This window comes from Mauremys mutica, chromosome 2 (genome assembly GCF_020497125.1).
Source record: "Mauremys mutica isolate MM-2020 ecotype Southern chromosome 2, ASM2049712v1, whole genome shotgun sequence".
Lineage (NCBI taxonomy): Eukaryota > Metazoa > Chordata > Testudines > Geoemydidae > Mauremys > Mauremys mutica.
The window spans coordinates 15123931-15141120 of NC_059073.1; the positions used below are offsets into that span (position 1 = coordinate 15123931).

At 41.6% G+C, this 17190-nt stretch overlaps 1 protein-coding gene across 7 annotated transcripts in view; it reads left to right on the forward strand.

The window, feature by feature from the left end:
- FAM135B (family with sequence similarity 135 member B) overlaps positions 1-17190 on the forward strand; it is a 355587-nt gene that overhangs the window by 135074 nt on the left and 203323 nt on the right. For all 7 annotated transcript variants that reach the window (XM_045008177.1, XM_045008178.1, XM_045008174.1 and 4 more), the window contains one exon: positions 128-223. In XM_045008177.1, coding sequence (XP_044864112.1) covers positions 147-223 — 77 coding nt within the window. In that variant the 5' untranslated portion in view covers positions 128-146. The remainder of the gene's footprint in view (positions 1-127; positions 224-17190) is intronic.

Below are 17190 nucleotides of genomic sequence, written 5' to 3' on the forward strand. Positions count from 1 at the left end.
CTCCCATTGAGTTCACTGGGTCATGGATGAAGCCCAAAGTGCTGAAGCAAGATGTAGGAACTTAAGTGAATTTGTTATTAAGCAAACTGTTCGGCATGTTTAAAATACCTGTTTGTGTCTCATTTAGGTGATGACCTGATAAGATCATGTCTGAGGTACAGGGAACGGTCGAGTTTTCTGTGGAACTACACAAATTCCACAATGTGGATCTCTTCCAGAGAGGGTGAGTTTGGAGCTTCCATTAGTTTTTAGCTGCTTGTATAATGCCCATTTATGGAAAGGACCTAGACTCTGAAATATGTTGCTTCCTGCTAATGCAGTTATACTTCATGTAATCTGGTGTGGGGGGGATCATTAGTCTTTCCTCACAGTCAAGGAAGCTGGAAGCATGTTATTTCCACTTATTTGTAAAGTCTGACTGCCTGAATTATTAAAACAATGTGTTTATAAAACTAGATCAAATGGATTTAACCAGCTGCTTAAGTTTAGGCCCAGTGACGGCTTTACCTCTCCTGGGTTAGCTCTGATCTTCCAACATGAATGACAGTTGTGCTCCGTGACTTTTCCTTCCTGCTTCATGTTAAATAATGCTCACACTGGAGTCATAAATGTAATTGCTCTATTTTCCTATAATGGAGTTTAATGGAATTCTACTAATTCACATTTAGAATTGGAACACTGAGTATTTGTTACATCCTGTATCTAATATTTAGAATCTTTGGTTCTATTAATCTCCATGTATTATAAGCCCACTGTGGTTTTAAAATCAATGCTTCAGAAGAAGGGCAACTTCCAGTAAACTTATTTAACTTTTCCCCTGGACCTTGCCTGGTGGTAGAGGCATGGCAAATATGTGGCTACTAAATGGTGGTAGTCTCTTCTAAAGATTGCATGGTGACTGGGCTTCTAGTGGCTATGATTAGATCACAGGTGTATTTTGTGATTTCTTTCATCAGGGTCAGGGACCTATATTGAAGGTCTGTTCAAGGTTGCCAGTGGAACTGGATAGGTTCAGACAGCCCTGAGGGTGTGCACTTTGTTGCTAATTGACTATTCTGCTGCGGGTCTGCTGGGATATTTATTTTTGTCAGTGAGTTTTTATATAGTGACTCAGAAATGCCCTCTACTTAGCTGCAACCCCCACCCCACCCCCCCATGTCAGTGAATGGCAGATGACTTGGATATGCCGGTAACTGATAGTGTTACCTGAACTGTGAAACTGCTCCAGCAGTGGGATAGTTTAGCTAATCAGAGCTGCCTCCACCGGAAAATGGAATATAAATTTTCTTACTATGATGAAATGTTCAGTGAACCCATGAAAATTTTTCCTATGAAGCCCTTGAGATGGTCAAGGTAGCATGAAGGCCATATGATCTATAGCAATAGGTGCTGATTAAAACTAAAACACAAATCACTCTTGAATAGATACTTATTTTAGATTTGAACCAATAATACACTTTTTTTTTCTGCCAAGTTATGCACTCTTGAGAAATGAGGACCAGATAGGCACCAGTTGAGTATCAGCATAGCTCCACTGAACTTAAAGCAGCTCCATCTCTTCATTCTATTCATTGCCCAGAGAACAATGTTTAGAGCCCTTATTCTCGAAAACAGCCTTGATTATACCAAATCTAGCTATTAGGAAGAAAGCAAACATGCCTTTTAATCAAGGGACTTGATTCAACTTAATCACAAAATGGTTTAATCTGCAAGGAGTTTACTGTGTTCTGTATATTTTAGCTCTCTCTGCAATCTAAATACTAAGATAAGTGAGCTTGAATGCCTGGTATTTGATGATGATGATATAATAGGCATCACAGAAACCTGGTGGAATGGTGATAATCAATAGGACATGGTAATTTTGGGGTAGAAAATATCTAGGAATGACGGAGTAGGTTGTGCTAGTGGGGGAGTAGCACTGTATGGGAAAGAAAGCATACAGTCAAATATAGGAAAAATCTTAAATAAATCAAAATGTACCATAGAATCTCTATGGATAGAAATTCCATGCTTGAATGCTACAATAGGAATATGCTACCGACTGCCTGCCCAGTATGATGACAGTGATTGTAAAATGCTCAAAGTTTAGAGAGGCTACAAAGATAGAAAACCCAAGAATGAGGGATTTCAACTATCCCTCTGTTGGCTCGGTACATATCCCCTCAGGCTATGATGCAGAGATAAAATTTCTAGACACCATTAATGACTGCTTTGTAGAGCAGCTAGTCCTGGAACTCCCAAGGGGAGAGGTAATTCTTTATTTAGTCCTAAGTGGAGCACAAGATCTGGTCCAGAAATGAATAGAGCTGAATGACCAGGTAATAGAGACCATAATGTAATTAAATTTAACAGAGTTGTAGTGGGGAAAGCACCAAAGAAACCCATCACAGTAGCATTTATCTTCAAAAAGGGCAACCACACAAAATGAAGAAGCTAGTTAAATGGAAATTTAAAAAGAATAGGCACAAGAGAGAAATGCATGCAAGCTACATGGAAACTATTTAAAAATGCCATAATAGAGGCTCAGACTAAATTTATACCCTGAAGGAAAAAAAACAGAGGACCAAAACCATAAAATAAAAATGCCACCGTAGCTAAACCACTGAGTAAAAGAGGCAGTTAGAGGCAAAAATACATCATTTGAAAACTGGAACTCAAATCTTAGTGAGGAAAATCGAAAGGAGCATAAACTCTGGCAAGTCAAGTATAAAAGTTTAATTAGGCAAGCCAAAAAAGAACTTCAAGAACAACTATCAGAAGACAGAAAAGCTAGCAAAAAAATTAAGTACATTAGTAGCAGGAAGCCAGCCAAAGAATCCAGGAGGCCACTGGAAGATTGAGGTGCTAAAGGGTTACTCAAGGAACACACAGCTCCTGCAGAGAATCTAAATGAATTCTTTGCATCAGTCTTCACTGCAGAAGATGTGAGGGAGATTCCCACAGCCATTCTTTTTAGGTGAAGTATCTGAGGTGCTGTCCCAGATGTCAGTAGAGGTGGTGTGAGAACAACTTCATAAATTAAAAAGTAATAAGTCACCAGGACCAGATGGTATTCACCCAAGAGTTCTGAAGGAACTCAAATATGAAATTGCAGAATTACTCCTATCACTTAAATCAGCCTCTGTGCCTGATGACTGGAGGATAGATAATATTATGCCTATTTGTTTTTTAAAAAGGATCCAGAGACAATCCTGGCAATTACAGGCCAGTAACCCTAATTTCAATACCAGGTAAATTGGTTGAAACTATAGCAAAGAACAGAATTATCAGATACATAGATGGACACCATATATTATTGAAAAAGTCAACACGACTTTTGCCTCACCAATCTATTAAAATTATTTGAGTGGGTCCACAAACGTGGACAAGGGCAATCCCAGTTGAGTCAATGTATGTGGACTTTCAGAAAGCCTTTGACAAAGTCCCACACCAAAGGCTCTTAAGCAAAATAAGCAGTAACTGCTTAAAAGATAGGAAACAAAGGATAAGAATAAATGGCCAGTTTTCACAATGGAGAGAGGTAAATAGCAGGGTCCCCCAAGGGTCTGTATGGACTAGTTCCATTGAACATATAGTAAAATCTCAAAGTTACGAACACCAGAGTTACAAACTGACCAGTCAACCACATACCTCATTTAGAACTGGAAGTACGCAATGAGGCAGCTGCAGAGACAGCGCCGCCCCCCCTCCCCCCGCCGCCGCAAAAAATAAAAAAAGGCAAATAGAGTACAGGACTGTATTAAATGTAAACTACTAAAAAAAATGGGAAAGTTTAAAAAAAAAGATTTGACAAGGTAAGGAAACAGTTTCTGTGATTGTTTCATTTAAATTAAGATGGTTAAAAGCAGCATTTTTCTTCTCCATAGTAAAATTTCAAAGCTCCGTTAAGTCAATTGTAAACTTTTGAAAGAACAACCTTAATGTTTTGTGCACAGTTCCGAACATTTCAGAGTTATGAACAACCTCCATTCCTGAGGCATACATAACTCTGAGGTTCTGCTGTATTCCTAAATAATCTGGACAAGATGGTGAAGAGGGATATGGCAAAGTTTGCAGCCAAAAAAAACCTGTTCAAGCTAGTTAAGTCCAAAGCTGATTGCAAAGAGTTACAAAGGGATCTCACTAAACTGGACAACTGGGCAACAAAATGGCAGATGGAAGTCAATGTTGATACGTGCAAACTAATGCACTCTGGAAAACACAATCCCAACTATGAATACAAAATAATGGAGTCTAAATTATCTGTTACCATTCAGGAAAGAGATCTTGGAGTCATTGTGGAAAGTTTTCTGAAAACATCTGCACAATATGCAGTGGCAGTGAAAAAAGCTAACAGAATGATAGGAACAATCAGGCAAGGGATAGGGAATAAGAGAGAAAATATAATGTCACTAAATAAATCCATGGTACCCCCACACTTTAAATACTGAGTGCAGTTGTGGTCACCACATCTCAGAAAAGATATATTAGAATTGGAAACATTACAGAGAAGGGCAAGAAAAATGATTAGGGGTATGGATCAATTTCCATGTGAGGAGAGATTAAAAAGACTGGGACTTTTCATCTTAAAAAGAGATGACTAAGCGGAGATATGGTAGAGGTCTATTATACCATGAGTGGCGTGGAGAAAGTGAATAAGGAAGTATTGTTTACTCCTTCACATAATGCAAGAACTGGTGGTCACCCAATGATATTAATAGGCAGCAGGGTTTAAAGCAAACATAAATAGGTACTTCTTCACACAAGACATAATCAACCTCTGAAACTTGTTGCCAAGGGATCCTGTGAACGCAAAAAGTATGAGCAGGATCAGAAAAGAATCAGATAAATTAATGGAGGTTAGGTCCATCAATGGGTGTTAGCCAAGATGTTCGGGATATAACCCCATGCTCTCAGCGTCCCTAAATTATCGATGTCCAGGAGCTCAGACTGGACAACAAGAGATGTGTCACTCCATAATTGCCATGTTCTGTTCATTCCTGCTGAAGCATCTGGCACTGGTCACTGTTAGAAGACAGGATACTGAGCTAGACGAACCATTTGTCTGACCCAGTATGGGCCGTTCTTTTGTTCTTATGATTTTCTAAAGGGCTCAGTGTTGGCCTAACTCTCCTCTGAAAGTCATTGGCTTCAATGTGAGCAGAGTTAGGCCAACAGTGAGTGCTTTAGAAACAACAGCTTAAATAAATAAAAATATTTTCCAAAGGACAAAACGAGGGTTCTGTTAGGCCCTTCCTCATAAAAGCCCAAAGGCATCTGTTGTTAATCAAATTCCATGAAGTAGTCAAAACTGTCTGTTCCCTAAATAAATGGTTAACATTCAAAACTACAGTAAGTGGCCTGAATGATCAAGAATGTCTAAATAGAAAATAATCAGGATTCTTTGTGTGGTCCAAGCTTGTGTAATGGGGACCAGTTATCAATAGGTTACATGCTTCAAGTTGTTTTTTCTTGGTGAGATATTTGCAATTAATATTAATGTTCTCTTACTCAAAGGCACAAACATAGGTATCAGTATTTATAGACATGAATGGTCAGTTGTTGATTTGTAGAAAATACTATTGTGGAGAGAAAAAAACACTTTTTGTTGAAACAAAAGACTCATGCTGATGTTTGATCCTGGAGTTCTAAAGGCTGAGTAATGCAATTTCTAGACGGAAAAGCAGTTTTTAGTTTCTCCATCCGAGTTCTCTCCATCATGTGCTGCTTAATGACTGGTGACAGATATTTCTTTAGTAAAATTAGCTAGCCAATTCTGATCTCCTTTAATAGACTAGGAAATAAAATTATCCCTGTCTGGTACAGATCAATTAATTGATTTTGTCTGGTTCTGTCAGAAGCAATCTTTCTGCACCTTTATTCTTGAACTGTTTTAAGACCTATTTGATGGATTTCCATACTTAAAACAAACCTGATACTGGCATATCCACAGTATAAATAACTTTCTGAGTGACTGAGGGGGAAACAAAGGTCACAGGAAAGGTGAGCAGGTGTCTTGATAATACTGGAATTCTGACACTGATGTATTTTTAAAACACAGTGAACATGAAAGGAATGGTCAGGGCAAATGATTGAATTAATTCACAATTAGTCCCTTGACTTCTAGAATTGAAGGCCAATGTCTGAGAAACAAAGAGAAGCATTATGATGAAGCATTTTTTTTCTTTTTTTGGGGGGGGGTGTTATCAGGACCCAATACAAAGATGTAGTCTGGCTCCTTACATAATTAATATGACTGCCATGCCGGGTGTGACCAGTGGGCCATACCGTTCAGCACACTATCTGTGACAGTGGCAAGTATCAGCCACAGGCAACTCATTCATCTGTGACTCGCTAGAAGACTGTATCCCATCTTGGCAGATGATTTAGCCTCAAGAATGCATGTGTGTTACCTACCAGCTGGACTGCAGTTGTGTGATCTATTTGGCCATTGAAGCCATCAGCTCTTAGGACAGAATCCAGCAGCACATCTACTTAGCAACATAGGCTACCCTGAGCACGTTGCACCCATCCTCTGCTTGTCACACTAGCTTCCGACAAGTTCAAGGTCTAACGTCCGTACCGGGCAAATTAGTTGAAACAATAGTAAAGAAAAAAATTGTCGGACACATAGAAGAACATAAATTGTTGGGCAGAAGTCAACATGGTTTCTGTGAAGGGAAATCGTGTCTTACTAATCTATTAGAGTTCTTTGAAGGGGTCAACAAACATGTGGACAAGGGGGGATCCATTGAACATAGTATACTTAGATTTCCAGAAAGCCTTTGACAAAGTCCCTCACCAAAGGCTCTTACGTAAATTAAGTTGTCATGGGATAAAATGGAATGTCCTTTCATGGACTGAGAACTGGTTAAAAGACAGGGAACAAACGGTAGGAATAAATGACAAATTCTCAAAATGAAGAAGGGTAACTAGTGGTGTTCCCCAAGGGTCAGCCCTGGGACCAATCCTATTCAATTTATTCATAAATGATCTGGAGAAAGGGGTAAACAGTGAGGTGGCAAAGTTTGCAGTTGAAACTAAACTGCTCAAGATAGTTAAGACCAAGACTGACTGTGAAGAACTTCAAAAAGAACTCACAAAACTAAGTGATTGGTCAACAAAATGGCAAATGAAATTTAATGTGGATAAATGTAAAGTAATGCACATTGGAAGAAATAACCCCAACTATACATATAATATGATGGGGGCTAATTTAGCTACAACGAATCAGGAAAAAGATCTTGGAGTTATCGTGGATAGTTCTCTGAAGACATCCACGCAGTGTGCAGAGGCAGTCAAAAAAGCAAACAGGATGTTAGGAATCATTAAATATATTATTGCCCTTATATAATTCGATGGTACTCCCACATCTTGAATACTGCGTACAGATATGGTCTCCTCATCTCAAAAAAAGATATACTGACATTAGAAAAGGTTCAGAAAAGGGCAACTAAAATGATTAGGTGTTTGGAGAGGGTCCCATATGAGGAGAGATTAAAGAGCCTAGGACTTTTCAGCTTGGAAAAGAGGAGACTAAGGAGGGGATATGACAGAGGTATATAAAATCATGAGTGATGTGGAGAAAGTAGTTAAGGAAAAGTTATTTACTTATTCCCATAATACAAGAACTAGGGGCCACCAAATGAAATTAATGGGCAGCAGATTTAAAACAAATAAAAGGAAGTTCTTCTTCACACAGCACACAGTCAACTTGTGGAACTCCTTACGTGAGGAGGTTGTGAAGGCTAGGACTATAACAGGGTTTAAAAGAGAACTGGATAAATTAATGGAGGTTAAGTCCATTAATGGCTATTAGCCAGGATGGGTAAGGAATGGTGTCCCTAGCCTCTGTTTGTCAGAGGGTGGAGATGGATGGCAGAAGAGAGATCACTTGATCATTACCTGTTAGATTCACTCCCTCTGGGGCCCCTGGCATTGGGCACTGTCGGTAGACAGGATATGGGCTGGATGGACTTTTGGTCTGACCCAGTACAGCCGTTCTTATGTTCTCAAATGTTATTTTCAGAGGTCTCAATGGTATGAGGCCAGGATATGGAAAATATTGCCCTTAGAGAACCAGGGCAAGGACACACCATGTAACTTTATGTTCTTAGTGCAAGGTGCATTTCTTCACCATCCCCATCACTAATAAAAACACACAGCACAGAACACAAACGTCGCATCCCTTCCCGGCAAGTGATGACCTGGCCTCAATTATTCATTCCTTTGTCATCTCTTGGCTGGACTACAGCAATGTAACCTACTTGAGCAGAAAGCTTTCAGCCCTTAAAAAACTCCAGCTGGTACAGAACTGCATGGCACATCTTCTGAGCCACATCAGACCCATTTTCCATTCCATACACTGGCTGCCCCTTGTTAAGGGTAGTTAGCATGAGCAACTCCATTTTATGAGTAGTTAGCATGAGCAACTCCATTTTGTAAGTTTCCCTATTTTGTATCCATCATTAACTAAAAACGAGCACATCACATACACAGCTCCCAAAAGCAGCATTAAAGAAAGACAGTCAGGAACAGGAAACAGGATAGGAACACAGCTGTAGCAACATAATTAAGGAAAAATTCTAGTATGCAAGGTAACAGCTGGACTGCGCACTAGCCAGCACGTGGACAGTGATTGACTGTAATAGGCTAAAGATAAGAAAATGGCTTGCTTATTGGTTAAGGCTTCCGATTCACGAGGGTAGCATGCACTCCTAAAAGGTATATAACTTCTATGTAATCTGTAGCCTGGGTCTCTCCCTGACTAGCAGGGGGACACCACGTTCGAACGTTGTTTGAACCTTGTGCAATAAAACTTTGTTATTTGGACACTCTGTAAATCTTTGGGTTTTGTGCCTCAGCCTAGAAGTGAACGGTGCGTGGCCTACAGGTATAATTCGCAACACCCTAGAATATTGAATCAGGTTCAAAGTCTTGGTCCTTATTTCAAAAGTGATCCAATGGCTTGGACCCAGGTTATCTTTTAAAAAAAAAATCAACAAAAGCTCTGAGATGAAGACCAGGGCTGACAACGTCAACGTTCTACCATAAGAGTAAATCTTGTTTTGTGCAGGAGACAGAACCTTGTCAGGTACTGGTTCAAGACTGTGGAATGAACTCCCTCACCACTACATCACAAATCTCACCACCTTCTACTCCAAGTGCCAGGCCTTCTTGACACATTGCTCTGTGTGTGTGTGTGTGTGTGTGTGTGTGTGTGTGTGTGTGTGTAAAACGAACCAAATCAGAGCACTCCACTGCACATGCTTCCCCCCTGGGGAGAGGATGACAGAACAAACATGTGACCGATGTTAGTTACGTTGCTTAATGCACTACTGGAAAGCGCTCAGATGCTATGGTGAGGAACATGGTATAAGAACTCATACAGAATAGAATAAGAAAGCAGCGCTTAACAATTCTGTTTATCTTTAATAAAAAGTTAGCCACTAGACTGCCTTATAAAATTCATGGTATTTAAAAACCCAAAAGTAAAGGGAGTTGGATGCATTAGTGAGCTCTCCAAACTTACCTGTGGGTGATGATGCTAGTTGAATAAACTAATATTGGAGAGATTGCCAGTAGCATTCCAGTGCTCCTGTAGCCTGATTTATCAAAGCTGCTGAGCACTCACTAGGCCAATGGAAACTACATGTGCTTCACTCCTTTTGGCAATCAGACCACCAGGACCTCATTCAAAACCCATTGACTTCAGAGGACTTTGGATGAGGCCCTTTGTGATTTGGGTATGTGCGTTCAGCATCTCAAAAGCTCAGGCAGGCCCCATCACAAATGTTTTCAAATTTGGGTACCTAAGTTAAAGAATGAGGCATCTGTAGTGGAGCTTAACCAGGGCCGGTGCAACCATTTAGGGGACCTAGGCGGTCGCCTAGGCCGCTGGCATTTGGGGGGCGCAATTTTTTTCGGCAGTGACCACGGCAGCCGGATCTTCGACCGGCCCGGTCGCCGCCGGCATTTAGGCGGAGGGAGCTGGGGCAGGGGAGCATGGGGAGGGCTGCCTGCAGCATGTAACGGGGGGTGGCATGCAGGGGAACTCTCCGCCCCAGCTCACCCCTGCCCCGCCTCCTCCCGAGCATGCCATGGCCGCTTCACTTCTCTCGCCTCCCAGGCTTGTGGCACCTAAGCTGATTGGCACCGCAAGCCTGGGATGTGGGAGAAGTGAAGTGGCCACGGCATGCTCGGGGTGCTCGTGCTTGTGCGCTGAGCAGAGGTGAGCTGCCGCGGGGGGGAGAGGGGGGTGTGCCTCAGGGCCGAGGGTGGGGAGTGGGGAGCTGCCGCGAGGGGGGGGGCGCCTCAGGGCGGGGCTCGGGGGGGGAGGGCGCGAGGTGGAAGTTTTGCCTAGGGCGCAATACATCCTTGCACCGACCCTGAGCTCAACACAAGCCAACTCTTGTGATTTTAATGCAGGTTTTGCATAGTGCTTTTCTTAAAGCCCCAGCTCCTGGCATCAGATGATTATGTGTAAATCTCAGCTTTCATTTTTTTTAAAGTAAGTTTTTTAGCATTCGTGGTTGAAAAGAGAACCTTGCAACGGTGAGCCAAGAAGGCAGGGTCAAAAAAGGACCCCAGATTTATTACTTTTTAAAATCACATTTTTAAGCTAATCTTGTGATTTTTGGGGGGGCTGACTTGTGATTTTGAAAGCTTGAGTTTAGTCGTACTGCTGGCTATTGCGGTCTCATTGATTGTCTGTTAAGTGGTTTGAGATCCTTACATTTAAGTTGTAAAGTATAATGGGTTTTTGCTGTTTTATTAAACAAACTATCTCTCATTGGTAAACCATGCTGGAAAAACTGAAAGTAGCAACGCTTTCTGAAAGCTTTTGCTGATGTGCACACGCTGTCCTAAGAAAGCCGGCTTGACATTGTAATTGGTTTACCAAAGACCAAACTCTGCTCCCTGAGCAACAAGATGCTCCTGTAAGGAAAAAAAAATACCCTTACAATCCAAGTGACATTTACGCTGCTGCTTTATTGGGATCCTGAGTGAACTGAGTCTGAAAGAAGCTTCAGGCTCACCTAATATGATTTACATTTTTACAGAGTTACACTTTGAACATTAGCTCTAGCTCTTACTTTGTAGAATTACAAGAATGTACGTGTCCCCATTTGGAGATCACGGTGTTGCCAAGCTGGCAGGTTCATAAAATGATCCCTGTTTATGTGCTGCAACATATTGTTACTTAAAGTGAAGTGAAACATTTTTAAACATTAAGCTTAACTGGAACAAGCTGGAAACACAACACCGACACAAGCAGTCAGTGCATTTGTCTAAACGAGAAGAGAGATTGTGCCGACGATTGTAACTAAACGAGCAGTACTGGTAATGAAATAATTCTGAAATGCTTCAGAGAGAACTTGTGCGCCGCGCAAGCAATTGTGGTGGAATTTGAGGCTATTCCTGGAGTTGGCATGTGAGGATAATGCTGCTGCTTAGCAGTTATTTGGCACTTTTCCTTCCCGAAGCACTGCACAAATGCTAACAAATTGAGGCATGTGAAGTTATCTGCGCTCAGAATGTGTTGTTACATTGTTACATGCTGCACATATCTCAGGGGAGAGAGCTGCACAATCACCAGCAACAAATGGAGCATTTAAATATAGGCTGAGCTGTTAGGAAAAACAGCCGGCCAGATCCTGGGCCCCTTTGCACCATTCAGAGGGCACAAATAGTGTACAGAGCTTTCCTTCTGTGGCAGTCAAGAGTCTCTGATGGGGGGGGGCGCGCTGGGGGTGGTGTAAAGCTATATAGCCTTCTCTACCCCACTCACTCAACCCCCTGGCACATTGGTCTTTCCTGGATGGAGGGAATGGGGCCATTATATATACACTCTGTTCTGGCAGTCCACAGCCAATGCAATGGTCCTTAGGCAACTCTCCAGCTAGCATCGCTTAGAGCAGACTGTAGGGTGGTTTGGGGCTTAGCACCTCCTTTTCCTTCACCACCCTGGTTCCTGCACCAAGTGCAGCGTTGACCTTGCTCAGGATAGTTACTGTGCATCTTCTTACACACATCCGGCAAATAAAATCTTTATGTAATGGTGTGTTAAAATATTTCTAGTTTTAAGAAAAAGCATCTCACACTTCTAATGATTTTTATAACTCTCAATAGTATTCCTAAAACACCAATTGTGGGCCAATTTTTCAGACTTAGGTTCCTATCTTTAGAGCCACATGAGCCAGCGTATGTTGGCTCCTAAATAAGGACACAGATATTCTGGTCACCTAGAAGCACCTATTTATTGTATAGATTCTCTCTATTCATTTAAACTGAAATTCTCCCCAAAGGTGCAGATCCTCGGTAGATCAGTGATGCTTTCTTGAACTGAAAATTTTATCAACTTTCTTGACAGTGATCAAAGCCTCTCTCATTTTCCTGAGTATAATAAATTTAACTCGAGACCCTCTTCCTGCGGTATTATTTAGCCAGCTTTTATTTTATAAATTGTATTAATAAGAAACAGGTAAAATTCCTTCCAGTTAAATGTCAAGTGCTTTGAAGAACATCTTGTAATGATGAATTGCTAGTGTTACAGGCTGGGACTGTGAGCTGGCTTTTGAATTCATGCCTGGTAAACATTGAAAGTTTGGCTAAACCCCAAAGATATCAGGGTTTTCTTTTTTCAGAATATGTCCAAACATTTTCATCTGACAGTTCTCAACTTTCATTCAGTAAGAATAGTATATACTTGTTCTGAGGTCCAGAAGGAGGTGAGAGGCAGAACAGTTGAAAGTCCCTGGGTAAAGATAAAAGGTAAAAAATAGGGGCGACATCATAGTTGTGGTCTACTGTGTACCACCAAATCAGGTAGAGGTGGTGGAGGAGACATTTGTAGAACAAAAAAACAGAAATATGAAAACTACAAGACCTGGGAGTAATGGGGGGCTTTAAGTACCCAGACATCTGTTGGAAAAGTAACAGCAAAACTCAAATTTTCCAGTAAGTTCTTGGAATGTATTGTTGACAACATTTTGTTTCAGAAAGTGGAGGAAGTAAATAAGTGGAAAGACATTTTTAGATTTGATTCTGATCAACAGGTAAGGACATGTGATATGCTCATGTGACCCTGGACTCCATCTTGGGCCAGTAACTTTCCACAAATGGGCTGTGGTCTTTGTTTGGGACAGTGAAATTCCATGCACATGGCAGAGGATATAAAAGACCCCTGAAACATCTCCATTTTGTCTTCTTTCCCCTGGACTGAATTACTAACAAGGGCGCTCTACACAAGGAATCCTGATGATTTCCAATCTGTTCGGGTGATTCTAGAGAGACCTTTGCAAGCTAGCAGTTTATTCTTTTATTCTATCTTTGCTACAAACCTGAAACAAGGACTTTGCAATCACTTGTATGTATATGATTCCTTAACCATTTATAACTCCTCTTTTTTTTAAACGTATTATTAAACCTTTAGTTTTAGTTACTGAAGGATTTGCATCAGCGTGATTATTGGGTAAAATCTGAGTTATGTATTGACCTGGCTAAGTGGCTGATCTGTTGGGATTAGAAGGACTCTATAGCTGATAAAATTGTTTTTGCGTAACCACTCATCATGAAGTCTAGTGTTTGGGTAATGAGCCAAGGGCTGGAATGCCTAAAGAGACTGCATTTTGACTTCTTGTTAACTATTGTGGAGATACAGAAGTTCACTTTTGTTACTGGCTTGGTATAATCTAATGACAGAATAACCACCGGTTTGGGGTGAGTCTACCCTGTTTCTCAGTAATCTGTCCTGAATTTGGCATTCTCAGCTGGGACCCACTGACGCACAGTGGTATGGTGTCCAGCTTGAGACACTGTTGAATGGGCCTGATTTTCATAGGGTGGATAGTCAGCACTTTCTGAAAATCAGGTCCCTTTAAGGGGTCCCGAGTTGGACAGCCAAAAGCATGAATCCCTTTTGAAAATGTAGGCCTTTACATTTATTCGAGGCCAATACTTGTACTCTTGTGTAACACTAAAGTCCACTTTGAGAAGAATACAATGGTGTTAAAATTATTTGGTACATACATTGCAGACAGTCACGGGGCACAAGTGAAAAAATTGGCCTTTATCCTTGTATTGTGGAGCTTGAACGTACAGTATGTCTAGATCAGAGACTTTTTTTAGCACTTTAATTACTTAGAGTGCTTGCTGCTTTGGCAGTAGATTAACAAATGCAGATCAATTCGTCCACCAATCCATGTCCATTTTGTTATTTGAGAACATCCATTCATCTGCAGAGATAACATCTGCCAAGAAAAGGTATTACAAACAAAACGCAGGGTAAAAAATGAACTGTTCTTGATAATCTTCTGCACTCATTTGGCTATGCATGATAACTCTTTATGGAGATGTCCTTTAGCAAATGAGAAGTTAGTTTATAATGGAGCAGAAAATATAACTGCTCAGGATGTTGTTTTTAGCTAGTTAATAACTAGCTGAGGATGTCAGGAAGTTTATTTTTGTTGTTGACTAGTTTGAACACTGACTCTGTGGATGAGATATTCTCAGGGCATATGTTTCCTGTTGGTAAAATAAACAGCATAAAGCAGTGGAGGGAAATATTTTGATAGAAAACACTTAACAGCTGGACAGGTGTCAGGAGGTCTGCCACTCACTGTTCAGCAGCGCCTCCTTGTGGCTCGTCTAAGGAATTAGTTCCCCATCTGGAGGTCACTCACTCTGCGGCCCCTCTTTGGACTGGTCGGGAGCTGCAGCGCCTCTCCTTCATGTCTTAGTCCTCTAGCCAAGTCACAGTTGTCTTCCCTTTCTAGGGGTCTCACCAGAGTCTGTCTCCACGTGGTTTCGGGCAGTCTCCATATCCACCGTGCTGACTGCACCATTCCCACACTGGCTTGTAGGGGAACCTAGGCCCATACTCCTACCCTGGGTTCCAATTCAGGGCCGCTTGAACCAGCATTCAGGTCTATTCTCTCAGCCCGTCTCTGGACTGCTTTCTGTACTCCTATAACAGGCTCTTACTCTCCCCGCTCATATCGGGGGTGTGACTGCAAGCTTCCTCACTGCACCCCTCCTCTCTCCGCAACTCCTAGGCTTTATAGGGAATGTCTGTACAGCAAAGAACCACCCTCAGCTGGCCATGCCAGCCGAGTCAGGTTCGTGGGACTTGGGCTGCGGGGCTGTTTCATTGCTGTGTAGATGGCTGGACCCTGAGCCCCGGTACCCTCCCACCCTGCAGGGTCTGAGAGTCCAGGCTCCAGACCAGACATCTACACAGCAATGAAACAGCCTCGCAACCCAAGCTCCGTGAGCCCGAGTCAGCTGGCATGGGCAAGACCTGGGTTTTTCTTTGCTGTGTAGATATACTGATAGAAGCCCTACCTGTTCCTCCCCAGGTGAGCTCCATTTTTAGTTGATATCATTGCCGCTTAGCTTCCCAGCTGGTGCAGCCTATGGCTAATTGGCCTCTCCTGCCACCTTAAGCCCTTCAGTCTTGGTGTGGGAGGAGCACCCCATCACAGGAGGAAAGTGTGTGTGTGTGTGTGAGAGAGAGAGAAAGTGTGTGAGAGAAAGTTATGGGAGGAAGGGTAGTTAGTGGGTGTATAAGGAAGCATGGGTAAATGATTTAGGGAATGTCAAGGATAAATCAGACTCAATAATGGATAAAATAATGAATCATTTAACATTTGGAACATAATTAGGAATTAATTTAAGTGGAGAATGGTTTTTAAAATGCTATGGCTAACCTCACATAATTAAAAATTAACTTTGCTCTGCTTGAGATTGGACTCCACGTCTATACACATTTAACACTTGACAATATGTTTGAGGTAAGTAACATTGGAATAATACTTCCCTATCTTATAGGGTTGTTGCAAGAATAAATACATGAAATGACCGAGGCATTCAAATACTATGGTAATGGTGGCCATATAGGTATATATTATCTATAGTAATTTCTCTTAGATAATTTACTTGATTGATTCAGCTTAATTTTCCTGTCATGGAATGTCCATTATCCGATTGAGTTTCCTCAGACTTCATCATTGTTTTAATCTTTTCACAATTTTTATTTTACTTTCTGAATTGAACACAAATTGTTCTCGGTCAGCATTTGATGCTACGTGTTTGAAATTTGGGCCTTGATGTGTAGTTGTGATTGGTCACAAAGTATTGTTTCTGATCCCTGATTGGATGTGTGAAAATTACAAGTAGGAAGAGAGCTGGAGGAAGCTGCTAAGGCTATGACTCTCTCTCAGGAAGGGGGACGAATTTAGGGACAGGTAGTAGATAAACAGGACAAAGCAATTTGTTTTCTTTAAAACAATTATTAGTCTCTTCCCCTCTAGGAAAGACCAGTCTTAGGGCATCAGTCTTTTAAAAAAAAAAATCAGGCTACTGTCAGATTAATTTGGCAGATGAGGAGTTACATTGAATTCATCTGTCATTACATTGGCGCACACAATTTGCAAGTGCATGCCCAGTCCTGAGAGAGGTCAGATGTGGGCCAAACGGATTTGGTCCAAGATACTCCTCAGACTTGTATATTTGCCTCTGAGTAAGGGTTTTGAGAGCCTGGATACCCATTGGGTGTCCCATGCCTTATAAAATATATCATGTGTATTCCATTTACTGCTCTGTCATCAGCGCCATAGATGTGGACACAGAGTAATTCATGCATGGTGCTAATTATGGATGGTGAGGGGACATCTATCTTAGGCACTTATATGGCCCTGGTTATTGGGCTATCTGATTGCCTCATAACCTAATGGATTAAATGTATTTATCCCCACAAAGCCTCTGGGGGAGGGCAGTTTTATTATCCCCTTTTTACAGAAAGGAAACTGAGGCACAGAGTAGCTGAGTGACTTGCTCAAGGTCACATGGGACGTCTGTGGTAGAGCAGGAAATTTAACCTCGGTCTCCCGAGGCCCAGGCCAGGGTGCTAACCATCCTTCCTCTCTGTCCTTGTCTCGCTCATTTACCAGCCTCTTTAAATTTCGCTCTCTGTGAATAGTTGCTCTTGTGAGTCTGAAATTTAGCTTTTCATCGGCATTTGTGTGGCTGAAACTCAGTAGTGCAGATACTTGCTGCAAGTGAAACAAAGAGGGGGGTGGGCAGGTGATCACCGCGGAAGAAGGTTAGTTTTAAATTGGAGTGAATACCTTTGGGGATGTGGATGTGGGATTTGCCCGGTTCTGCTTTACAATAACACTGTTATATTTAATGGTTATATTTAAGTCTGGG